The sequence below is a fragment of the Indicator indicator genome, chromosome 3 (genome assembly GCF_027791375.1).
Source record: "Indicator indicator isolate 239-I01 chromosome 3, UM_Iind_1.1, whole genome shotgun sequence".
Lineage (NCBI taxonomy): Eukaryota > Metazoa > Chordata > Aves > Piciformes > Indicatoridae > Indicator > Indicator indicator.
In genome coordinates this window covers 22166504-22193405 of record NC_072012.1, presented here as the reverse complement: position 1 = coordinate 22193405, position 26902 = coordinate 22166504, and the positions used below count along the sequence as shown (strand labels likewise).

The 26902-nt window shown below is 40.3% G+C and overlaps 1 protein-coding gene across 1 annotated transcript in view; it reads right to left on the bottom strand.

Moving 5' to 3' along the window:
* Nucleotides 1-26902, bottom strand: part of MAGI2 (membrane associated guanylate kinase, WW and PDZ domain containing 2) — a 646435-nt gene that overhangs the window by 199503 nt on the left and 420030 nt on the right. The window contains exons 5-6 of the mRNA XM_054399405.1: nt 19180-19393; nt 5813-5892 (exon numbers count right to left, since the gene is read on the bottom strand). Of these exons, the coding sequence (XP_054255380.1) occupies nt 5813-5892; nt 19180-19393 (294 nt within the window). The remainder of the gene's footprint in view (nt 1-5812; nt 5893-19179; nt 19394-26902) is intronic.

Sequence of the window (26902 nt, the reverse complement as noted above, 5' to 3'; positions counted from 1 at the left end):
ACAGTTCTAAGTAAAAACTCTGTGGTTTAAAGATGCAGTACTCTTATCATTTGCAAACACCTGGATTTAAGTCAAAACTGGAAATGAACTTGGTCTGTCAATCCATTTCCTAATTCCTAGTCATTTGTTCATATCACAAAGCCACCAGGCAGGAGTGCATGATGGGCAGTTCCTACTCAGAAGTGACTCAGGCCCGGAACAGGAAAAGTTTTGATGTCTGAATTAAAAAGCATTTTCATAACAGTATCAAAAGTTTGCAGTAAAATTACTGCTGTGCCTGGCACTCTCAGCTGAACTCTGCAAACACTGCTTACTTGCCCTTGGTGGAAAAAAAACACAACAGTCTTTGGCACAGCAACTCAAACTATCCCAGGGGAGATGGTTTAAAATATCTAAGGACAATGCCATGTTCTATGCTGCTCTCATATTTTCGCCCTGGACTGACTAATCTGACATTATATTCTGCACCCCACCTGGCAGAGGAGCTTACTCAATGTATTTTTCTAACTTGCATGTTAGTATCTTTTCCAGGCTGTAAAAGAGAAAGGTTTTGTGGTTTAGAAGAAAAGAAATAGGTCCCACACACTTTTCTGAGAAATACATATAAGCTCCATCCTCAAGAGAGGATGCAGAGGAGGCCTCTACAGAGGCCAGAGGGCTCTTAGACAGATATAACACTTCAGAGCCTTGAACATTTTGCTGAGCTGTGGAGAGGATCAAGATTCAAGATGCAAGCTTGTGAATAACCTTTCCTCTTTTCTGTCTTCAGCTCCACTATGTCCACAAATAAACTCCCAACATGAGAATCTGATTCCCTCTCAGGCACCAGGTCGCTACGTATCAGATGTTGCAGCAAGTACCTAGGAGGTGACCACATCAGCTATGGTGGGGAATTCTTTGCTTTTGCCTTCCCAGAGAGATCATCTCCTTGGCCATTTCCTACCCCTGATGACTGTGCACAGTGCCTTCTCTCTTGTTTGAGATCACTTAACATGCCCATATTGAGACATAATAGTTTTATATTTTTCATGGAAAATATTAACTAGTATTCAGGAGGAAGGAGGTGTCTACAGACAGACATTCTAAAGTTTGATCATGACAGAAATACTCCAAAATTCTGTGTAAATAAGTGTGGCTAAAAGTACTGAAAAAACCTGCTTGTGTCATAAAGCAGCCTGAGTCAAGTGTAATGAGAAAATAAAACCCAAAACATATTGACAAGATATTCAGTATGAATTAAAGAAACTGTGTGTTCCAGTTTAGAGGTTGTTTCTTACTCATTTTATATGTAATGTTGTGAAATCTTTACAAGTGAAATGAAAAATTATTGGTAAGTAAAACAAGGCAGTTTTAAACACAAAACAGCTTTTTAGATGCTCATCATGAAACAGGAATTGTGGTGATTAATGTTAATGCCAATTATTTATTCATTTTTCACTCTTTATTTTTATTCCATATAAATAATCTTCTTAAAGGAAGAAAAGTATCAGAGAGCAAATATTATTATTATTATTATTATTATTATTATTATTATTATTATTATTATTATTATTATTATTATTCACAAGGGGAAATGTGTGTATCATTGACATGAAGAAAAGCACTGAAGCTGTACATGATATCAAAAGGTATCACCTGTTTTTACAGGAATGAGGCAAAGGACCCAACATAACAGGACAGGAAGATGGGGTTCAGTTCAAGATGAAGACACCTAAAGGTAGAAGTTTGCCTACATACAGGTGGTTAGAATCCTAGAATGGCTTAAGTTGGAAGGCACCTCAGAGATCATCTACTCCAACCTCCCTGCCATGAGCAGGGATGCCTCTCAACTTGACTCAGCTGCTCAAGGCCTCATCGCACTTGGCCTTGAACACCCCCAGGGAGGAGGCATCCTATTCCAGCCTGTTCCAGAGTCTCACCACCCTTGTAGTGAATAACTTCTTCCTAAGATCCAGTCTAACCCTCCTCTCCCTCACCTTCAAACCATTCCCCCTTGTCCTATCACTAGACACCCTTATGAAAAGTCCCTCTCCATGTGAATCAGACACTTGTCACATCTAATCATCAAAACAGAGCTGATGTTCACAGTCAATGAAGTTTAAAGGCAACTTGGCTCACCCTAAATAAACATCTATATTTTGCAGTCAAGTTGGTGGGTGTAGAGGAGATGGAAAGAAAGATGACAGATAAATGCTAGGTGAAATCAAAGCTCTATTTATAGTCTTAAGCCTGCTTGTAATTTGAAAACTAAGAGATAGAGAAAGGAGGTTGATAGAAAAAGAAAGGGAGGGTTATGAATGGTGGAGACTACTGATTGGGATAGACTAATAGTGAAGTAAGTTAAAATTATAAGAATGAAGTAAATTAAATTTGACCCCAGGAAATTTCCACAGCTGTTTAATGCATAAACTTGTTAATGAAAATTTCCCTAAACCGAAGAATTTTAAAAATTTAATTACTATATTTTTTTAACCCAAAAGTTAACTTTCCAAAGCCTGAAACGTTATTAAGGCTGAACTACTTTTCAACATTAAACTACACTTTTTACTCCCTTATGGGACTTGTCATTCTTTTCCGTAGGCTGTCTTAGTAGACCACTAACATAATATACCTGCAACCATGCAAACCCTGAGTCTGTTATGTAATATAATTTTACAGAAAATGCATTAACCAGGGAATCTAGCTCACAGAATCATAACTTCTGGAGTACGATAGACAAAAACTGATTAACCAAATTTGAGGTTAAAAAAATCCAACCCAGCAATAACTTAAAAGAAATATTCCATATCAGAACCACCAAATATTTAATTTATATGATCAGGAGAGAAAACACAAATATTTTTAATAAAGTCAAGATATTATGGAAGAAAACAGGTATGTGGAAAAAATGTAGTTCTTATTAAAAAAATTGCCAGTTATTTCTGCTTATTGCTATTGTGAAACTGAGATAGGAACCACAGAAAGAGCATGAGGCAATTCTTACTTCAAAGATCTGCCATCCGAGTAGATCTCTCGGAGCAACTGAAGTAATTTTTCTGAACCTCTCACAGAAGTTCCATGACAGAGACAAATAAAGATCAGCCCTTCAAATCTTCTGACCTGTAAAGGGGTTTAGAGCACTGGGTGGCAAAAAGAAAGAGTCCACTGCACAGAGGCAAAGAGAGCTTGACTTGGTAGGGCTTGTCAATCTCTTGGCAAAGGCATGTGAATTTTTATCCAGGAGGAGGGATGCGCTGGAAGGTTGGTTCAGATTTTGCAAAGAGAAATGAGCAAGCACTGGGATTTGCAGATACAGAAAGCAGAGAAAATGAAGACAATGTATTTGACAAAGGAATTCTGAAGAGCTGAAAATGGAAGACAGAAGATGCCTGGAGTGGAGGCAGGCTCAGTATCAATAGCCCAGAACAACGGGACTCAAATATTGTATGCTGCTTCAGTGTTGTCTGGTGTGGAAACTGCATGCTGGTGGCAGAATGAAGAAGGATTTGGCAGGATTCGCACTGAACATGCATGAGAACATGAAAGTTGGGTTTTTCAGAATGAAAACCTGATAGCAGAATTTGACAGGTGATAAGGACATCATCACGTATCTCAGGGAATCAGTGCGAGTTATAGATGTGACAAAATGAATGTCAATGAAACACGAGTTATGCAGATAGCAACGAAGAAGCAAGGTAAGTATAATTTCCTATCTAAACACTGATGTCTCTCTAAAATTTTGAATCTCTGAGTAAAATGCGCCAAAATAAATCATGAAGCGTAACAGAAAATATATTCGGCATAAAAACCATCTCCCAAGCTGTACCTGAAACACGTGCAAAATTAATCCTTAAACAAAAATTCCAGAGCACTGAGTACTGTAAATTCCCTAGTGTTGGACCTCAATGGCAAGGTACAGCCATTTTAAGGCACATGAGTGATTTTTAAAGAACTTTTTCTTATGCAGATATTAGATTTAAACAAACAACCCCAAAAACCCCACCAAGCCCACATTTTTAAGCAACCAAAGAACCTTAGGAATAAAGAGGATGTTGCAAGAACAATCTCTGTAAAAACAGAAAATCTCTTCCTAAAGTCTTTTATGCTTCACTTCAAGTATTTTGCATCAGTGAGATGAGCAACCCTTAAAAGAACAACACATCCTAGCATACTGGAATAATTCCATAATTTTGTAGTCAATAACTACAAAATAACACTGTTTCTTTAATGTACTGATCTTCATTTAAAATTGTTTCAGATACTTTGGTATTTTTATATTTTAATATTTCAGTGCTTGTTGTGATCTCAGCATACACAAGCTAGCAGAAAAAGAGAAAGGAAAACATATTTCCTGCAAGTAACTCTCCAATATGCTACTCCATAGATACTGGTGGATTTTTCTTCAGCTTTTTCCACTATCATTCCCTGTGGAGCAGGCAAAGATATAGTTTCTTATAAGTGATTTTAAGGATTTAGGATGCAAAACTCCTGTGCCCTTGTCTTGTTTCAGTAACACATTTCTCTTGTCTTCACTGTAGAATTTACTGTGGAGCTAGTGCTGTCAGTGTCAGAATAAGCATCACAAAATCGCTCAGACATGTAATTTCTGATGTCAGAAGAGAACGTCAGAATTACTGCTGAAATAAGGAAGGGATTTTTGCAATGTTTCAAAATGAAGCCATTAAAAAAACCCGAAACAAACAAAAACAAACAAACAAAAAACCCCCCAGGAACGGTCTTTACCAAACCACTGACCCTGCATTTCATGAAGCCAGCAACTCTTCACTGACCTCTTTATCAGCTCCAAATGGAACTGATATTTCTTTCTGTTTATAGCATTTACATTAACCAAATTAATGTAATTAGGAAAATTTAATGAGACACAGTACATGAAATCCTATTCATGCATTTAAAATATTTTAAAATGCTTAGAATTAATGCACATAGCATGCATGCATTTGATCCTCTGTATCTCACAATAATAAGTAGACGTCTTTAGAAATCATTACTTTTTAACTAGCTAATTAAACTAACAATGAACTATAAAACCAGGAGGAAAAAATCCTCATAAAAAAGCTTTGTTAAAATACATTTTTACTTTGGCTTTATTAAATGATTTTGATAACTGAAACTTAATTAGAAAAAAAGTAGAAATTATACTGAATGCATATAAGATAGTTCCAGATCATCTGTATTATTTCATATCTCTGAATGTCAGCAGAGTCGTCTCTCCTACACAACAGCTACAGCTCTTTTAAGCACCCTCAATAGTATTTACACTTTTAATTTGTAACCCATTAACAATGCAGTACCCCAAATCCAGCCTTGAACTCTGACAGACACTGATCTCTTTTATCCCTCCTACACCCTCTTTCATCAGACACTATTTTCTTTAAGTTGGCTACCAAATAGCATAGCACTGTACCTTTAAATAAAAATCAAACAATATTCATATTCCCACGGTGCTGCTAGTTTCCCTTATGCATGGAATTGTCTGTAGATTAAAAGCTCAGAATCTGAAAAGGGATTCTGTTCTGCAGACCAAAGTTCTCTGTAGGAGATGAGGGAGAAGGTCAGCCCCGGAGTCACACACACAACAGGCAGAAAACACACTTGTGATCCTCAGCTTTGGACAGCATCAGAAAGGAGAATAAAAAGCAGAAACACATGGCACACTGAGAACTGGTATCACTTATGCCTTCTAACCAAAGCAGCAATTAAACACCTTTCATCATTCCCCCAAATGCCTGATTTTTGTAAGAACTGAGTAACACACACACACACACACAAAGGCAAATCCCCTCTGAGCAGCAAGGAAAACTTAATAACCTACCATTTTCTTTGCACTCTTCTGGAGGTTTAGCCTTTTTCGCAAGTCGTGGATCCAGCCATGATGTTGTCTTTGTGTTATGGCTGAAAAGAAAAGAGATCACTCTGAGCAGACACATACTGAAAGGAATCAGGTTTATTCCTTAAGAAAAAAGGGTTAGTCCAACAAAATTGCAATCGATACACTTAATTTGCTTACTGGTTCTAAGTAGCCCTGAAGGAGGTGTAAGAGTAATTGTGCAAGGCAGCTGTAAATTTGGCAACCTCAGCTCCCTGTCCTCAAAGAAGCTATTTTTATTAAAATCAACTAGAATGTTGCCAAGTTAACCTCATTGAAAATGCAGAACTCATCCAGAGCAAAAGGAATTTATTACAAATACAGTGTTCTGCCGTTGAACGAGTGCAGACAACAGGATCCTGTAAGCATTCTCACTGTTTTCAGATAGAATGATTTTCATCTTAAACCGGTGCTTTTCATAAGCACAGGTTTATTATTTCTTACCAGCAGCACTGGCATGGCACAGCAAAAGCGATGCAAATTACAGCATGCTCCTTCAAAGTCTACGTTTCCGGACAGGGTGATTAATGATACTTTGTTTAACAAACCTTTATTCCTCCATATACAATCCTTCTATCGAGGTAAAATAGATATGCACAAGCTGAATGAATCATGTGGCTCCTCTCTGCACTCAGAATAGATCTTTGAGGAATCAGCCATCAAATGGCGTTGAAGTGGCACAAAGTATTTGCTGTGAGAATATTTTGCCAAATGAACTGATACTCAGCACAGCCAACAGGACTTAAATTCAAATCTTTTCAACGTACACCTTTCCCACAAGTACTTGAATTCAGAGCCAAATAACCTAAATCTGCTAAGAAAGTAAGACTCATACAGGAAACAATGTGATCGTGACTCCTTTATTTCTCAAGATGCCTTTCCTACAATACCATCACTCAGAGTCACTTCCAACATGTTTTATTTATCTGATACTTTGCACCATGTAATTTATACAGGACTGAATTATTTAGTTTATTATTAATTCACTGTGTCATTTTGGTGTACTTAAAGAGTACTTAAGACTCCTCTTATAAACATCATTTTAAGGTGTACAAAAAGAGAGGACCTGGCAAAAAAAATATTAATATGCCATTGGTAGTCAGTGAATTACTTATTAACTGCTACAGTCCGTATGGTTCAACACCACTGGCATCCCCAAGGAAATATAAGTGCATAGAGCCAGTTCCTTCTCCCAGCTTCCCTCTGAGTCTAGTTCATGGTAGGTAACTTTTCCTCTGCCTTGATTTATCTCTTTCTCTCAAAACAGAAGAGTACTACCCACCTCTCACCATTACTGTCACAATCTTAAGCTTCCTCCACATTTTAAACCAGAAAAATAGGTAGTTGATAGTTATATCGGGATACAGTGGCAAGTGATTTGAGAATGGAGGCATTTAAATTCCTATTTTTAACATGAACACCACTACTGACAGGTGAAGAAGATAAATGAAACCTTCCCTTACTTTGAGAGGAGGGCTGTATAGCATGGTATGAAGAATGATAAGCCAAGGTAAACGTGAAATGATGCTGGCATCCCATGCTTGATTGCAGATGTAACTAAGATGTTATCTCCAGAGGTCTGGCTGCCTGTGGTCTCCTGGTGAGTGTATTTTTATACTGCAGTCAATATCTGACTGCAACTTGTGCAGACATACTTGAGCTAGCTTTAAACTAACTAGGGGAAATAGTGGCAACAACATCACTGCGACAATGTGGAAGCTCACTGTGGGCCCATCACCCCAGCAGCTGCTGAACTACTTGGGTGCAGCCAGCAGCAGACGTTGAGCTCCACACTACCATAGATACACTGTTAGTAATGCCAGGGCTCAGAGTGAGCTTGGGCATACCTGTGGAACCTGCAGTCACATCTCTGGAGCTTGAGTATGTCTGAAATAAAGCCACTCTCTCACAGCTATGAATTCTGAATGACTTTAGGGACCCCCACTGGTTGCAGGGACTGTTGAATTTGCAGATTCACAGACAGTTTCCCATGGTTTTAAAAGAGCAATATAGGTGACTGCTAATAGTAATGGGAGATAAAGTAGATCTCAAAGCATTTTACAAAGGAAATAAAACCAGCACTCTTGTTTTAAGGGTGGGAAAACAGTCACAGAGTCATCAAGTGACTCTCCACAGCCACCAAACAAGACAGTGGCACAGTACTAGAAGCCCATTCTATTGCAAGTCAACTGGCCAGTTTATTCCTAACTGTGGTAGTTTTAGGCTGTACCTTTAAAATTTTCCACAGATCTTGAACAGAAAGTAGCAAAATGTAAATAAATCACCGTTGGATGTAGAAAGGAAAACAATGATAGTTCTAAACAATCCCATTGGAAAGGTATCTACCATAAGAATTTGACGCAGTTACACAGACTGTAAACTCCAAAAACTCAGGTGGAATATGTACTGAAAAGTTACCATATTTCACACGACTGACAAGACCAAGGCTGTGCATCAGAACACATAATTTATCAGCCCCCAAAATACCCATACACCCTTTCTAGAATGGACCTAAGAAAAGAGTTTTCAGGCATTTGTAAAGACAGGTGCAAGATGAAAACACGTCCAATTCAGTATTACTGCTTAAAAATGTGAATTTCTGGATTACAGCCTCCAAGGTTTTTGTTGAAACTGAGAACAACAAGTGCACGGTTATGCTTTCCTTCAGCATAAATATGGCTTCCATAAACTCAGAACTGGTGTCTTCCAGTTTTGTGCACTGTGGCTATTCCAAACAAAATCATAAACCACTTAAAAAGTCAAGAGCTTTTCCAACAGAAGAGCAAGACTTGTATGAAGACGGTATCTCATCTAGATCAGCTCTTACAGCACTCAGTCTCCTCTTCTAGTTAGTCTCTCAAACCCATCCAGTAGCCATCCAGTGCAGCACTCCAGCTGTGTGAATCATCCCACCATGCCTCTGTGATGGCCACTAATAGCTTTCCTGGCTTCCAGCTCCTCCTGTTTTTGTGTGCATTGATGTAGATGCCTTTCAGTTGGGCCATCTTGTTACTGGGCCACCTTTTTTATGAGGAAAAGGTGTAATTCCTATCTGACTGTTCCCAGACTCTTGATTTCTAACCAGTCAATACTCCTTATATCTTTGCTATAGCTTGGCACTCTGTCCCCCATCCCCAGTAGGACGGCAGAACAAAGGACCTTGCTAGCACACCTAGAAAACAGTGATGCATTGTGCCCAGGCTTATCTCTAGTGAGCCTAGTTTTATTCCTTCCCCCCTTCAAATCTAATTTAACATTAATGGCAGAAGCAGCACTAACACGTATCTGCTGCCTGAGCTGTGCCTATTAATGCTTTGTAAGCACTAAAAACCTTGCTGTGTGTAACCTGCCCACTTTACCACTAGGGCTAATTATGTGTGCCCATTTGGGAAGACTCGTAGATGGGCCAGAAGGAAAAGGGGTTGGGGCTTTACAGATTAGTTATGAACGAATTGCAGATGAATAGTGGTGGCAGCTGTGGAAAAAATGCACAAACAGGCAGTTGAAGCCAGTTGTCACTGCCTGAACGGGAGTGAAGTGATGCAATGAAAGTATCCTGTGAGAAGTACAGCTGTGTTTCCACCAGCATTTTCCACCGGCCACTGCTTCATTACTCAGCAATAGCCACACCTCATCATCAAAGTGCAGGTTTAGAAAGTTCATTCTTATACAATGTCAATGATCTTGATTACTAGCTAGGACTACTGAGTTAAAAGTGCTTGTAAGTCAACAGTGCCCATCCTAGAATCTGCCTTAAAGTCAAGAGCAAGTCCCTGTTTTTGTAAAATTTGGAAGCAGTCCATGAAGGATCCCCTTGGTTTTACTTCAAGCAGGTGTACTTACCACATTTTTAATTCTTCCTAATTTGTTACTTGCTATACAAAATAGAAACTGCTTGCAGGCCTGATGTATATTGTAAATTTGAAAAATAGTTTAAAAAAACAACAAAAAAGTCACTCAGTAAAGCAGTGGAGCCTAACCTTGCAGACAAAAGTCAATAAAATAATTATTGCTGAATTATTTTAAATTCTCCCTTTTTGTCAAGTATTTGCACGGAACACGAACAGTTCATTATAATCCTCCCATGTCAGTTACAGACAATTTGAAACATATGTGGAAAAAATATCATTTGGCTGCTTTAAATGGAGTGAAAGAAAACTCCTAATGATTCCCAGGGACCTTGACTCAGCCTCCTGTTCTTCTCCAGATTTTTTTTGTAGCTCTGTAGTCACAGAGACTGTTTATGCCACAGTTCCCCATTATTACCACTGCAACTAGACACCATGACAAGAGCCTCTCTGGCAATCTCACTGGATACTCCTCCATACCTTTATGAAGTAAATACCAGTAGGAGTGTGGCTTTCCTTCTTTAAGAATGCATCTTTTTAGTATTATTATTTACTATTTTGAATATAATTTGTGTTAGCAATCTGTTAGTTGGAAGCACTGACAGATAATGTTTCTGGTACTAACAAAGCCCTCAGACAATCTCTTGAAACATTTATGTAGGGAATTTAGAAAGTAGTTGCTGACAATAATTGCCTTTGTGTCTTTTGAAAACACTGCAAACCTACTCCAAATTGTGACCTCGTGAGGGCTGTAATTTGGACAGTATTGTGAAAGGCATTTCAGAATGGGTATTTACCCCTTTTCTCTGCCTCTGTGTACCTGGAGACAGCTCATATTGTGATATTTAAGATTCAAGGTGATCTTCAATAAAGCAGCTTGAGCAAAGGGGAGTATATGAGACAGAGACAAACAAAGTGCACCACAGGCCACCTGACCTCTAGAATGCTTACTCCTCCTTGCTTTTTGTATACAAAAACTTTTCAGGTAATACAAGGACTATCTTCAGGTAATTTGTGTGTAGGGGGACAGTGGCAGGAAAACAGAGCATTAAGATCACAATTTTGCAATTCATCCTTTGTGGGATGCTGTTCAAACTTCTTACACACATGTAGGACAGACACAAAAAGGAGTTGTCTTCTGATTATGGTATGAATGGCAGCAACTATGATTGCTAGCTTGCGTTGCATTTCATGCTGGCAGTATGTTAGATGTCCTCAGAGTATGAGGTTCTTAAGAGACACAGGTTTGGGGGTGTTTATCCTGGGAATCCCAGATGGCCCAGATAAGCCCTTATATACTCAGCCCAAACACAGTGATGGCAACTTCAGGCATTTTCAGGAGCAGAAGATGCTTATGTTACTTTTTTTGTTTTGTTTAATATATAAATGCCAAAAGTCTCCTACTGTAAATTCTGCTGTTTAAGTTACTCTCTGACTCAGGCACCCAACTTCTGTCAGTGCATCAAGTGTTTCACTCTGTCTGCAATCAACTGATATTGCTAATTCAGATATAGACATGGTTTAGATTAGAAGACATTCAGGCTGATTTGAACTCAGATTTGGTCTTGTGAATGAAGTTCTGGGGTTCAGGTGTTGGAGACAATTAAGTGAATTCCAGAGATTAACTCTCTTCTTAGTTTCTTCTGAAACAAATTTGGTTCATATACTCTTGTGTCTCCTTCTCTGGAGACTTTCAAAACCTGCCTGGATGTGTTCCTGAGAAGCCTGCCCTGGGTGATCCTGCTTTGGCAGGGGTGTTGAACTAGATGATCTCCAGAGGTTCCTTCCAACCACTAGCATTTTGTGATGCTCTGAAATGTGAACCAAATCACAGTGCATGGAGACAGCCAGCAGATTTGCTTCAAAAGTGTACTCCTGACACGGGATCGTTTTGGTTGGAAGAGACCTTAAAATCAAGTTCAACTGCCAGGCCAACACAAATTGCATACTACTGCAGGCATTGGATATCTGAGGGCATCTTTACTGGTAGAAGTACCTATATGTATCACAGTATCACAGTACATATTTAGACAAATTAATTCTGCCCTTATCTTTGGACAGGATGAACCAGCCTCTAGAGGTAATTCTCTCTCTCCACTGACCACAGAAGGAGTCTTGGCAACTAGTTTATATCAGATGCCTAATGCTACATGGCAAATCAGGTAAGTTTAATCTTCCAGTTCAGTAAATACAAAGGAGAAAAATTATAATCCACTGTAAACATCAGAGAAAAGTTGTTTGAAGAGGAATTCTGCAGAGAGAGAATGAGAGACCTTTGGGAGAAAGACACAAACCAAGACAGTGAGGAAAAACAACGGGAATTGAGCTTATAGCATGATCTGGATGTCAGCATAGACAAAAACAGCAAGGGAGAGCAAGGTTCAGTACACCGCTGGTACAGACTGAGAATATCTTTATAATATCAAAAGGCAAGAGAAGAAAAAAATTCAGCATTCCTCAAATTATTTCCAGTCCTACAATCTCTCTATTCCTAATTAATTCCTCATGAGGCAAGGAAATAGTGTCAGTAAAAAGATGCCAAAAGAGATCTTTTTTCTTGCCAGCCCCATTGTCTGTCTTGTTGAAATCCAAAGTACATCAGAGATCCAATCATTGTTATGGTGACCCAAGCTGACTAATTCACTACAACACATAAACAAGGAAAAAGAATTACAGATATCTCTGATCATATTGACAAAAGCCCTGATGATTCAAGAATTATTCAGATAATAAAGTCACAGTGATACAAGATGGCTTGTTTCCAGAAGAAAAAGAATCCCGTCAGGAGTGAATATTAAAACAGTATATGAACAAAAATCCTTCATCTTAATTGCTGCTTAATTAAAGTAGCAGAAATAACCACACATTCAGAGCATAGTGAATTTCAATATTATGCACTGGCACACCGATTGAACCGTGGACCATCAAGGCTGGAAAAGATCTCCAAGATCAAGTTCAACCATATCCTAACTACCATGATCACTAAACTGTATCTGGAAGCATCGCATCTACGGCTTCTTGAACATCTCCAGGTGGTGACTCCAACATCTCTCTGGGCAGCCTGTTCATCCCATTAACGTTGGCCCTTTGAAGCAATCTATTGAAGTACCTCTGTAGATGCTCCCTACCCTCATGAAGATCAACACTCCCACCTAACTTGGTGTCATCTGCAAACGTACTGATGACACACCCTATGTCTTCATCAAGGTCATCAATTAAGATGTTAAACAGAAGTGGTCCCAACACTGAGCCCTGAGGAACACCACTTGTGACTGGTCGCCAGCTGGATTTAACTCTATTGATCACCACTCTCTGGGCCTGTTCGCCCAGCCAGTGCTTTATCCAGCGGAGTGTGTGCTCATCCAAGCCATGAGCAGACAGTTTGTCCACAAGAATTCTGTAGGGAACACTGTCAAAGGCTTTTCAAAAGTTTAGGTAGACAATATGCGCAGCCTTTCCCTCATCCAACAGTCAGGTCATCCTGTCATAGGAGATCAGGTTGGTCAGACAGGACCTACCCTTCATAAACCCATGCTGACTGGGCCTGATCCCCTGGTTGTCCTCTATATGGCGTGTAGTGGTGCTTGAGATGATCTGCTCCATGACCTCCTCTGGTACCAAGATCAGACTGACAAGTCTATAGTTTCCCAGATGCTCCTTTCTTCCTTTCTTGTAGATGGGTGCTACATTTGCTACCCTCCAGTCCATCCAGACCTGCCCCAGTTAGCCAGGGCTTCAGGTAAATAATGGAAAGTGGCTTGGCAAACACATCTGCCACCTCCTCCAGCACCCTTGGGTGTAGCCCATCCAGCTCCACAGACTTGTGGGCATCTAAGAGGCACAGCAGATCACTGACCACTTCCTCATTTATTGTGATGACCTCATTCTGATTCCCTTCCCTGAGCCCTAGTACATGAGGCTGGGTGTTCAGAGAACTGCTGGTTCCAGTGCTAAAGACTGAGGCAAAAAAAAGGCATTAAGCACCTCAGCCTTCTCCTCACCCTTAGTCACTATGTTTCCCCTCTGTATCCAACAAAGGATGCAGATTTTCCCTATTCCTCTTTTTGTGGTTAATGAATTTATAGAAACATTTTTTATTATCTTCAACAGCTGTAGCTAGGTTGAGCTCTAGCTCTGCTTTGCCGTTTTGGCTCTCCTAATCTTCTCCCTGCATAGCTTCACTACATCTTTATAGTCCTCTGGAGAGACCTGTCCCCTCTTCCAAAGGCCTTCCAAAACCCCTCCTTTTGTTCTCGAGGTCCAGCCAAAGGTCCCTATTCAGCCAGGCCAGACACCTTCCCTGCCGACTTGTTTTTTGGCACACAGGGACAGCCTGCCCCTGTGCCTTTAAGACTTCCTCTTGAAGTATGTCCAGCCTTCCTGGACTCCTATATCCTTCAGGGTGACCTCCCAAGGGTCTTTGTCAATCAGTCTCCTGAACAGGCCAAAGTTTGCCCTCTGGAAGTTGAAGGTGGCAGTTTTACTAACCCCTCTCCTTGTTTCCCCAAGGACAGAAAACTCAAACATCTCATGATCACTGAGCCCTAGATGGTCTCCAACCTTTACTTCCCCAACAAGTTCTTCCCTGCTCACAAGAAGCATGGCCAGGAGGGCACCTTCCCTGGTTGGCTCCCTCACCAGTAGTGTCAGGAAATTATCCTCTACACACTTCAGGAACCTCCAGGACTATTCTCTCCCTGCTGTATTGTATTCCCAGCAGACATCCGGGAAGTTGAAGTCTCGCATGAGAACAAGGGGTATCGATTATGAAACCTCTCTCAACTGCTTATAAAAAAATTCATCTACTTCTTCTTCCTGGTTGGGTGGTCTATAAACAGATTTTCTCCATGATATCACTCTTTCTGGCCTTACTCCTGATTCTTACCCATAAGGACTCAACCCTATCATCACCTTCATTAATTTGCATGGTTTCATATGTCTTCCTATGGCACTCCACCATAGGAAGTGGAGTCACTCCACCACCTCTTCTTCCTTGACTATCCCATCTTAAAAATTGGTACCCCTCAATTGCAGCACTCCAGCTGTGGGAATCATCTACCAGGTTTCCATGATGGCTGCTATATCATAGTTTCTCTGTAGCACAATGGCCTCTAGCTCCTCCTGCTTACTGCCCATGCTGTGTGCATTGGTGTATAAATATTTCAGGGAGGGAGTTGAGTACATAGTTTTCAACCTTGAGGAGGGGTAGAACTGGTTATCTAAGGTGCTTGCTCCCCAAGTGTTGGGCTACTACACCCCAAGTTCTTGGTGGCAAGGCCAGCTATGTCCGCATACCTCATTAAAAGTAGTTTAAAGCCTTTTCAAAGAACCCAGCCAACTCATGTGCAAGGATTCTTGTCTCCTTACGGGACAGATGAACTCCATGTGTTGCTAGTAGACTCAGTGCCCAGAAAACTTCCCCATGGTCAAAAACCACAAAGTTCTCTTGGTGGCAGCAACCTCTAAGCCATGTGTTAATCACATGGATTGTTTTCTTTTCTTCAATATTGCTTCCGGTCACCAGAGGGATGAGGAAGTAGGTGTTCAAGTAGGAATACACTGAATGTCTGTTAGATGTACTGGAAAGTGGTTTGTGAAACCTCATGTGGCAAAGTTATGCTAAAAATCATCACCATGTGTCAAAGAAGATTATCCCTTAAAGATATAATAGAGATTTGAGTTTATTCTAGAATTTTCTCCACTAACAAAACAATTACGAATGGAGTGTAAGCAAAAGAAACCAGACTTGCGTTTGAACAGCAGAAGGATATGTAATATCCTGAGACTATTACACAGAACCATAACATGTTAGGGGCTGGAAAGTGACCTCAAAAGATCATGGAGTCTGACGCCCTGCCAGAGCAGGATCACCTAGAGCAGGTCACACAGGAACACATGAAGGCAGGTTTGGAATGTCTCCAGGGAAGGAGACTCCACAACCTCTCTGGGCAGCCTGTTCCAGGGCTCTGTCACCATCACAGGGAAAATGTTTTTCATTATGTTCACATGGAACCCTCTCTGCTCCAGCTTGCACCTGTTGCCCCTTGTCCTATCATTGGACATCACTGAGCAGAGCCTGGCTCCATCCTCCCCACACTGCTCTTCACATCTTTATAAACATGAATGAGGTCACCCCTCAGGCTCCTCTTCTCCAAGCTAAAGAGACCCAGCTCCCTCAGCCTTTCCTCAGAAGGGAGATGTTCCTCTTCCTTCAGCATCTTTGTGGCTCTGCGCTGGACTCTTTCAAGCAGTTCCCTGACGTCCTTCTTGAACTGAGGCTGAGTTCATCAAGGCTTAGTTGTAGCTCAGCTTAATGAACTGCAGCTCTTGCTGGTTTAATACCTTACAGTCCCTGCACCCCTTCCAGAGAGTTCTGCTGCCTATGGGTGGATAGAGGGTAGGGGAGAGAAACAAAATCAGTTCTGCTTTTTATAAAGAAGAATCACCATGAGTAACAAGCTCTATGAGAGTTAGATGAGGACTGTATTTCAGGCTGACTTCACATGATAGCAGAAGCACCAAAAATCTTAGTCCTTTTGTATTTCCACTGCACTGACTGACATGGGAAACATCAAACATCAATTGCCTGGCATCCAACACAGCCGTGTGAGGACACCATAAAGCTTGCATCTCTAGTTTGTGGTTTGAGAGTAGCTGGTAAGGTCAGGTCTAAAAGCTATGGGGAATTGCAACCTTTCCTTACCCCTGGGAGAGGAAAAAAGTAAAATTCAGTGATGTCTACAATTTATTTAAACATGCTGAAATAGGTCATATTCATCATCCATATTTAAAGAAGGAAAGAAGGAGCAGAACTGGAGGTTTTCTTTGGTATTCCAATTTATATACAGTATTTTAATTATTGCATGTCCTCATTAGCATATGTTCTCAATGAAAGCAAATGTAGGAGATGGCCTTCTGTTTGTGTGGTGTGTGCCTGTATTTGAAACTTGGGATTCATATGTAAGGGAGGCTGGAAACAGCCCAAGAAATGTACTTGAGTAGCTCTTCCTGAAAACCAGTGCTAAGTATTATACAGGAAGAAGGGATGCTTTTCCTGTTCCGTTGGTGAATGCTAATATAGGTAAGCCTAAGGTCATGAACCTATGTCAAAAAGGGAAAGAAAAGAAACAGATCAAACCATGCTCTAAAATACGACCATCCTCCGAATCATCCAGTGAATTTAGTACAGTATTTATTTATTCTTTTTTAGTCCTTGAGGCAGAGGAGACTCCTTCCACTATGCTTTATAAAATGCTAACTGGGCCATTAATGATTAACAAATAAATAATACTGCCTACAGACAGTAGTCTTGTGAATTTACTCCTTCTCTCACTGTAAATCTGCTACATTACTTCTAATGGCAGTTTTGATAAAGGAGCTCACATACAAATTTTAGAAGTTAGTTTGAGGTGAATGAATGAAAATGCTATTATGAAATCTAAGACTTGAGTATACCTGTGACAACCTGGAATTTGAGATTGCTTATAGCTTGAAGTCCTTAGGGTTTAAAGGCAAAATTCAGGTGAGCCTCAAACAAAGCAAAAAAAGATGCTGCTTAGTGTGACTTTTTTTCACCCATTGTGATGTACACTTTATAAACGTTTGTTTTTCATCTATTATTTAATAATCTAGCACAATCTTTACTACTGTTGGGGAGATGTTGTTGGACAAATAGGGTTTTGTTGTCTTTTTATCTCACCCTTTTTTTTTTCCAAAGCAAATGGAGTCTCTTCATGCCATTAGGCAAAGTGACTTGTAAACAAAGAGGCAATTTAACAGCATCCCCACAGCATTCCTTTCCTCCTTAACCCTGTGAAGACTGTGTCATGTGAAAACTCAAACGATCAAAGAGTTGTTCCGTAAATTCTAGAAAATAAGCTGGTATTTTTAAGATATGTAATTGCACTTTTTTTTTTCAATTACATTATTCAAGAATATAATTCTGAAGACAAGAAGAAGCCCTTACAGCAGCCTATCTGTCTGCACCTCTGATTGATTTCTCTGCTTTACATAACATTCGTTTAGTGGAAGTGAATGATGAGCATTGTCAGAACTGCAGCATAAAACAGCATTTCCAGGAAAGGAAGTAAGCTGTAACATCAAAGGAATTTGTGGAGCAGCAGGGGTATTTGCATTCACTGTATGTGCCACAAAATATACATTTGTTTTTTTATTAAATTGCCTGCTGTAATATTCACCACTGACAGCCTGGTGTGTTAGTGACCTACGCACCATCCTGTCCTACACCACTAAAATATTATCTGTTACAAGAAGCAAAATGAAAGTGCAACATAATTCACTCTGCTCTCTGTCAGAGCATTCAATATTTAGAGAAAAATTAAATTTGAGAGTGAGGAAAGAAAGCATCAAAGGTTTGAGCTAGCCCTGAGGTCATCCTCGTGTTCTCTGATTGCTTGGGCAAAGTTACTATAATTATTCTGTTCTTGAATAAGCATATTTTTGCTCTTTTCAGCAAAGACACTCATGGCTTAAAATTTACAACTATTTTCCACCCTGTATATACCAGAAGCTACAGTCTGTTGTGGCAGTGTCCATGAAAAATCACATGCGCAAGCTTTATTCTTATAACTTGTTTACAGCTCATGCAATAGTCAGAAAATTGGATATGAAATAAGGGTTAAAAAGCAGAATTAACAACAAATGTTATTTTTAGCTACTAATAATCAGAATACTGGCTAACACTCTAAGTACTTTGAGGCAGTTCCTTGAAATAAACATAAATGTTACTGCTGCCTCTATAGTAGTGTTCTGCTGATGCTGCTGTTAGTTTTTCCTTTCTCTTTTTTTTGTGTGTGTAATGTGATGTTATTTGCACTCACTCATTTGCTGTGTTCTTCTTTTAGTAATGTGTATTAATGACAGCACTTAGAGAAGAGAGAATTTTCATATTCATTTGTTCCACAAGCTGGCTACTTAGCAACCATAGCAACAGGTAGGTATAGCCTACCAACAGGAAAAACACATAATTAATTCTCTGTACTGTTTACTCATTTATTTTATTATTTCTAAACATAGCATGGCCTCCCTCTACTGTTGACTATCTGGGTTTTAGCCCACCTATCCTTTTTATTATTATTATCATTATTATTAATTTCAATTGGCAAAAAGCTCAACCCTCTCCAGCTCTGTCCACAGAAGAAATGAAGAATCCAATGACAAGGCCACTTCCCCATAAGCATCAAAACCCTTGCTTTCAAGAGATGAAACAGCAGCTTTAATTTCTGCCACCAAAGTGCTAAGCAGTTTGGTTACCTATCTTAAGAAAGTAAGATCCTTTGATGTAGTCAACTAATATAGGGACTGTCACCCCATCAGCTCTCAGGAGCCTTGACAGCCAGAAGTTTTACTGAGAAGGAATGTGATGCACCACTCTACCATATAAGCCAATTCCCCACTCAGTTAAATACGACACAGCTATTAAGAAAGAGAAGAAATAAGACTCACTCAATAAAGTAGACTTCCCCCTTTTCTGTATAAGCCATTTCCCAGTTATCAGGTAGTGGGCCCAAGTCATCATTCTCTTCAGGTTTAGTCTGCTTTGTTACATCCATATCTTCCTTTGCTTCTTCAGACTGAGTATATCCTGGTGCAGGACAAGGTTGGGTGGAAGTTCCCTCACCTGAAACACCTGTACTCTTCTCTTCATGTTCACTTGATTCTACAAGAGAAGAAAAATGATAGGTTTTGTATATCCAAGTTAATGGTGGAGAATTTATCAGGTGCAAATCTCCAAGGTATACTCTATGAACTGCATGTCTTGAAATAAAGAGAAAAATTCTGTTTGGTTTACATGAGGGTCTCTCTGATGATGCATTTAATCTGGAACAAAATAAAATAAAACAATAAAACCTTACTGAAACATGAAACTAATAAAGAGCTAAGAAACAAGCCAAAGACTTCTGGCTTGCTCTGTCCCAGGAGTCCTTCCAGACCAGCAGGCAGCCCTGAGCAGAAGGCAGCTTCATATCCAGTAGTGCTTGTGTCTTAAATTTTCAATCTATACACACATAAAGCAACTACCCTGCTGTTTTATTACAGACAAGAGATCCTTTTGAATTCAAAAGTATATATAATAATTCCATTACCAATCTCTACATCAAAGAAATTAACGTGGCATCCATCAACACACAGCAATATATCCACTGGTTGTGATTTCATCTTCAATATCATCTGTAGGAGGCTTAGTTTCCCACAGTCAATGGCAAATGCTTCCTATGCCCAACATGACTGTGTCACACTATGACCAAGAACATACTCAGAAAGGAGTCTTCCTTTCCTATGTCTTTTCCAGTACTTGATCTGTCACTTTATATTGATTTTACTTTCCATGAAGTCAGAAATTTAAGATGGTGTCCAACACTATCTCTACCACTATTAGTTCCTGCAGTCCAGTCTACATACTTTTAGCTAAGCAAGTGCAGTAAAACTAAATGCTACTTTTTAAAACATCCACTGAACACAAACATAAGAAAAAAGCACAAAGACAAAATAAAAATGAACTAAATAGGAACTAAAGAGTCTACATGTTCATGTGCACAAACGAGTGTTGCACAGCAGGGCTTCCATGCACACAACTAATGACAGTGGAGAAAACACAATCTTGCCTTGACTACTACTAGTTTGAACAGGATTGATAGAATCTCCACTGAATGTGATGGGATCCTAGACAGAGATGGCTGAATTGACCCTACATGTTAAGTGAGGCAAACCAAATTCAGTCCTGGATAGACTAGTTGCTCAGTTTCTAGATAGTTAAAATCAAGGAAGATGAATCCAAGACCCAGTGAGCATGGCTTTACATAAGGTTATGTGAATGACATAAGCTCACCAAGGGATATGACAAAATGAGTATCAGAGAACACAGACAAAACTGTGAACTTGTACAACCAGTATTATATAGAGTAGACTGAGACTACTATAGCTTGTTCATAAATATATATAAGGAACGAAGGAAGTGTGATTTGTATCATCGAAGTTGTATATACAATTGCCCTGAATAGTATTATACAGACTATATTGAAGTCTGTGGACAACTATAAAAAGAAAAAAAAATACTTTTCAGAAGTCAACAATGTGGTCTCCAATAAAGTTCAAGAAGATGACAATTTCTTAAAATGAACTAAAAGAGCACAGAACTATGCAGATATTGTATGAAGCATGTAGGAGGTAGATCATTTCAACCAAGTTATCTTCCAATTTGTGATGCTTAGATGTTAGCAGGAAAGAAGAGCAACAAAAAAACTAACAACAGTAGTTTTAAAATAAAAGATTTTAATAAAATCACAGAACCACTAAATTAATGGCAAGGGAAAAAGAGTTCAGGATAAGTGGTAAAGATTAGATAAACAACATTAGGAATGCAAGCACAAATTGACAAAATGAAAACCAGTAAATATAATAAGAAATAATTACCACAGAATTGTCAGGGTGGGACAGGACCTCAAAGATTATCCAATTCCAACCCTCCTGCCATGGGCAGGGATGCCTCATACTAGAGCAGGTTGCTCAGAGCCACATCCAGCCTGGCCTTAAAAACATGCAGGGATGGGGCCTCCACCACCTTCCTGGGCAACCTGTTCCAGTGTCTCACCACCCTCATGGTGAAGAACTTTTTCCTAACATCCAATCTGAATCTACCCACTTCCACTTTTGCTCCATTCTCCCTAGTCCTATCACTACCTGACATCCTAAAAAGTCCCTCACCACCTTTTTATTGTAGGCCCCCTTAAGATACTGGAATGCCACAATAAGGTCTCCCTGGAGTCTTCTCTACACTGAATAACCCCAACTTTACCAGTCTGTCCTCATAGGAGAGGTGCTCCAGCCCTCTGATCATCCTGGTGGCCCTTCTCTGGACAAGTTCCAGCACGTCCATATCCTGCTTGTAATAGTAGCTCCAAAACTGGACACAGTACTCCAGGTGGGGTCTCACCAGAGTGGAGGAGAGGGGAAGAATCACCTCCTTCGACCTGTTGGCCATGATTCTCTTGATGCAGCCCAGGATATGATTGGCTTTCCAGGCTGCAAGTGCACACTGATGGCTGATGTTGAGCTTCTCATCCACCAGCACCCTCAAGTCCTTTTCTTCAGGGCTACTCTCAAGCCAGTCACTGCCCAGCCTATATCAGTGCTTAGGATTGCCCCAAACCAGATGTGGGATCTTGCACTTGGTCTTGTTGAACCTCATAAGGTTGTCAAGGTCCCTCTGGACGCCATCCCTTCCCTCCAGCATGTCAGCTGTACCACACAGCTTTGTGTCAACAGAGAACTTGCTGAGGGTGCACTCAATGCCACTGCCCATGTCACCAACAAAGATGTTAAACAAGACTGGACCCAGTGCTGATCTCTGAGGGACTCTACTTGTCAGTGGCCTCCAATTGGACATGGACCCATTGACAGCCATTTTTTGGGTGCAGCCATCAAGCTAGTTTTCTTATGCCCCAAGTGGTCCATCCATTAAACCCATACTTTACCAGTTTGGAGACCAGGATGTCACGTGGGACAGTGTCAAAGGCTTTGCTCAAGATCAGGTAAATGATGTCAGTTGCTCGTCCCTTGTCTATTAATGTTGTGACCTTTCCATAGAAGGCGACCAGGTCTGTCAGGTATGATTCGCCCTTGGTGAAGCCATTTTGATTACTCGCAATCAGCTCTTCATTATTCTTTTGTTCTTCTGTCTTGAAGAGTGCACTCACGCAGCCCAGAAGGCAAAATGTGTCCTAGGCTGCATCAAAAGCAGTGTGGCCAGCAGGTCAAGAGAGGGGATTCTGCCCCTTCACTCTGCTCTGGTGAGACCCCACCTCAAATACTGCATCCAGTTCTGGTGTCCTCAGTGTGAGAAGGACACAGAGCTTTTGGAGCAAGTCCAGAGGAGGGCTACAAAGATAATCCAAGGGCTGGAACACCTCTGCTATGAGGATAGGCTGAAGGAGCTGGGGTTGTACAGCCTGGAGAAGAGAACACTTATGGGAGGGACCTTCTAGATGCATTCCAATACCTGAAGGCATCCTACAGGAAGGCTGAAGAGGGACTCTTTGTAAGGGTGTCTAGAGACAGGACAAGCGGGAATGGTTTGAAGGGTAGGGTTAGACTGGATCTCAGTCAAAAATTCTTCAGTATGAGGGTGGTGAGACTCTGGAACAGACTGCCCAGGGAGGTTGTGGGTGTCTCCTCCTTGGGGGTGTTCAAGGCCAGGCTGGATGAGGCCTTGAGCAACCAGATGTAGCTGAGAGGCATCCCTGCCCATAAAACTAAACCATTCTATGACTCTATGGTCTAGACCTCTTCAGCCATATGCAGCTCATGCTACTAAATCTGAACTAAGACTTGAAGTATGTGGTATTCTGATCATTCTGTGATTGGCAATATGAATTTTTTCGGTGGAAAGGAACGAATTAACAAGAAACACAAAACCAAGTTTTATTTAGTTGCATCCCACAGCAGGACAGTTGGATTATAGGGGATAGTCCTCTCTGACCTTGAGTTTCTGACCTTGAGTTTTCAAAGTATGTGGCATTTATCTGGTGCAAAATGTCACAATCATCTGTAAAATGTATGATGGGGAGTAAATGCCTAGGCAGAAGTCCTACTGAAGATACAACAGTGTATGGGAATGTCTGATGTCTAACAATTACCCTCAATCAATAATTATTTCTATTGAAAAAGAAAAACAGGCATCACAATAGGCAACAAGAGTAAGCATGTCCACTTTCACATACAGTGAGGTTTTTTTCAGGAATACTGTGCACAGTTTCGAGAATTTCATGTCAAGGAAGATGGGAAACAGTCCAGAAGACAGAAACAAAAAAGAATAAAAAAAAATATTGGCAGCATGGGAAGATTGCAAAACAAGTATTTTTAGTCTTAAGGAGAAAATAACGATGGATAGAAGAAGCATTTTCAAATATATAAAATTTCACTGCAAAACAGAGATGATATATTGTCTACACTTTCCCTCGGAATAAGAAAATGTAATTGCTGATAAATTCTTTAGGGTTATTTTTGTTCTTATCCCTACAGAGCCAAAAGAAGTTCTTATCTGTCCCTAGCATCATTGACAGATCTGAGGCTTCTACTCCTGAAGCTGCCTATACTCTTGACCACATTTTTACTACAGGAAGTATGTTGTACAGATGGAAATGAAGATAAGACACAAGGATACATGGAACATATGACTTCAGCAGAACAAATGTGGAGCACAGCTCCATCACACAATGGCTAATGACCAGCCAGCTGGGTTTAACAGAGCACTGCTGGGGTGACATTACTGTGCCTTTCAATTTACCATTATGTTGGCAAAACGTGCTCTTCCTCAAGAGCTTATTTTCAACAGGTCTGAAGAGATCAGATTATTGATTTTTCAATAACTATATCAACAAATCCAAGCCACCATGATGGCATAAAAAAAAATCTGAAAATTAAGCCCTGAGGATCAGAAGAAATATTCAGAACTTGGGGACAAGAGGCGATGGGTAGAAGTTGAGGCATAGGAAGTTCCATGGAAACAGGAGGAAGAATTATTTCACTGTGAGGGTGACAGAACACTGGAACAGGCTGCCCAGGGGGGTTGTGGAGTCTCCCTCTCTGCAGATACTCAAGACCTCCCTGGATGAGTTCCTGTGTGATCTAGTGTAGGTGATCCTGCTCAGGCAGGGGGGTTGGCCTAGATGATCTTTCAAGGTCCCTTCCAGCCCCTAACATTCTGTGATTGCTATCAAAACATAGCTGGGAAAAAGGAACAAGATACTTATTTAACAACTTAAAAATATAATTATTTTAAAGCCAATCTCATGAATTAGTAATTACCAGATCTTATCTTTTAATAGCTTATTTTGATAATGGAGAAGGCATCATGACGACTAAAACCCAAGCAATTATGGAAGCATTGCCTAATGCCATTTAATAGCATTAAGTTTTACTCAGCGAACATCCTAGTCACACTTATCTTGAATACAGTCCTATGGTTCCATCATATCTTCTACTATGTGAATCTATTGTTCATGTACTACAGGAAAGGCAGAAATTCACCTTACTGCTATTTTTTTCTGCTAAACATTGTGTTTGATCTGACAAAAAAACAGTTCTGTTTAAAAACTTGCAGTGTCTTCAATGGACAAATAAAGTTTGAAATACTGCAAGAACACTGAGCAGAAATACTTTATCTTCAGACAATACAGGATATATATTAAAAATAAAAATCCTAAAATTGTACTATATTATAAGACCAGAAGTATTTTTCTCATTCAAACCTCTTTCAGCTGAGCCACGACAACGCTGAAGGTAGTGGAACCTGCTGAGGAAAGGCTAAGGGAGCTGGGTCTCTTTAGCTTGGGGAAGAGGAAAAGAGGAGACTGAGGGGTAGCCTCATTCATATCTATAAAGATGTGAAGGACAGTGTGGGGAGGATGGAGCCAGGCTCTGCTCAGTGATGTCCAAGGGTAGGACAAGGGGCAACACATGCAGGCTAGAGCAGAGGGGGTTCCACACGGGCATAAGAAGAAACTTTTTCACTGTGAGGGTCACAGAGCCCCGGAACAGGCTGCCCAGAGAGGTTGTGGAGTCTCCTTCTCTGGAGACATTCCAAACCTGCCTGGATGTGTTCCTGTGTGACCTGCCTGGATGTGTTCCTGTGTGACCTGCCCTAGGTGATGCTGCTCCAGCATGGGGGTTGGACTCAATGACTTTTGAGGTCCCTTCCAATTCCTAATGTACTGCAATTCTGTGAAAAATAACTACTATCATTAAGAGCTCTAAGTTTGTCTCTGCAGTACTCCAGCAGTTAAAACACTAGTAGTCGATATGACAGATCCTTTTTTATATCCTCTTAAGACAATATAGTGCCCATTTGAAAACAGCAAGACTCAGAACTTGAGTCTTCATTGACATTGCTGCTTGCATTTAAGTTGTTTCTATTATTTACAGGCTAACTTTTGGCATTCATCATCTAAACATGTAAGAGGACCCTGTTACTTTATTCCAATGCTGCAGATTATTCATGCAGTAAAGTTTAAAACCTTTTTATTTTTTTCCAGAAGAACCAATTCAGATGACCTAGTATCAGCAGAGAACCAGTTACAGGAAATACCAAATAGTAATTTGTGGAGTAATTCATCAGCTTTTCATGAAAATAATGCATTTTTTAATACTCTTACTGGTTTTAAATCAATAATTTGTTAAAATTTGTACAGGAAACAATCTATCTATTTTAAACAACAGTTGGCTACAAGAGTAGTTTAACTCATGTTTGCCCAGCATTTCTTTTGAAAATTTCACTCTGCAGTCTTGGAGCTGCTTCCTTTCTCACAGAGCTACAGCCATAATCAGGTTTTGGTGCTTTGCATGGAGGCACTGTTCCCACTGACTATTAATAAGAAGTAGGAGCTGACATGAAGGAAGGTAACTGGGAGACACAGAGACTGGGTGAGCACAGGGCATTCTGTAGGTTGTGACCTAACTGTGATAAACTGAGCTTAGAGAAAACACCTACAACAAAAATATCAACAGATATCAACTTTTGTACATTTAAAAAATCTCAGGGCTCTTGTATGCTGTGTTACCTTCATGCCTCTGGATGCTTTTAACAATAAGAGAATAAGCTCAACCTGTTGCCTGGGTCTGCTGCACCTTGCATAGTGATTGACAGCATTTGGACTCACATTTCACCTCAATATGAGGAGAAACTTCTTTACAGTGAAGGTGACAGAGTACTGGAACAGGCTCCCCAGGGGGGTTGTGGAGTCTCCTTCTCTGGAGACTTTCAAAACCCACCTGGGATACATTCCTGTGCAGACTACCCTAAGTGATCCTGCTCTGGCAGGGGGTTGGACCTGATGGTCTCTTGAGGTCCCTTCCAACCTCTGATATACTGTGATACTGTGACTCTAGCCTCTTGCTTCATTATCAATCTAAGGCATGGGATGATAATTTTGAAATTTTCTGTCATATCTTATCCCTCAATTAACTTGTCAGAACTTTCATTCTCTGGATGAAAGATTGAGAGTGCTCCATTCCAAAATGGTCAAAATCCCCATCCTGAAGATTTGAGAAAGACTCCTGCTGGGTTATGGGCTGAGGGCAGGTGACAAAAATCAGAAAGAGTAAACACATTGGACCTGGGCCTGTTTAGTCTGGAGAAGAGAAAGTTGAGAAGGCATTCTAACAACATCTA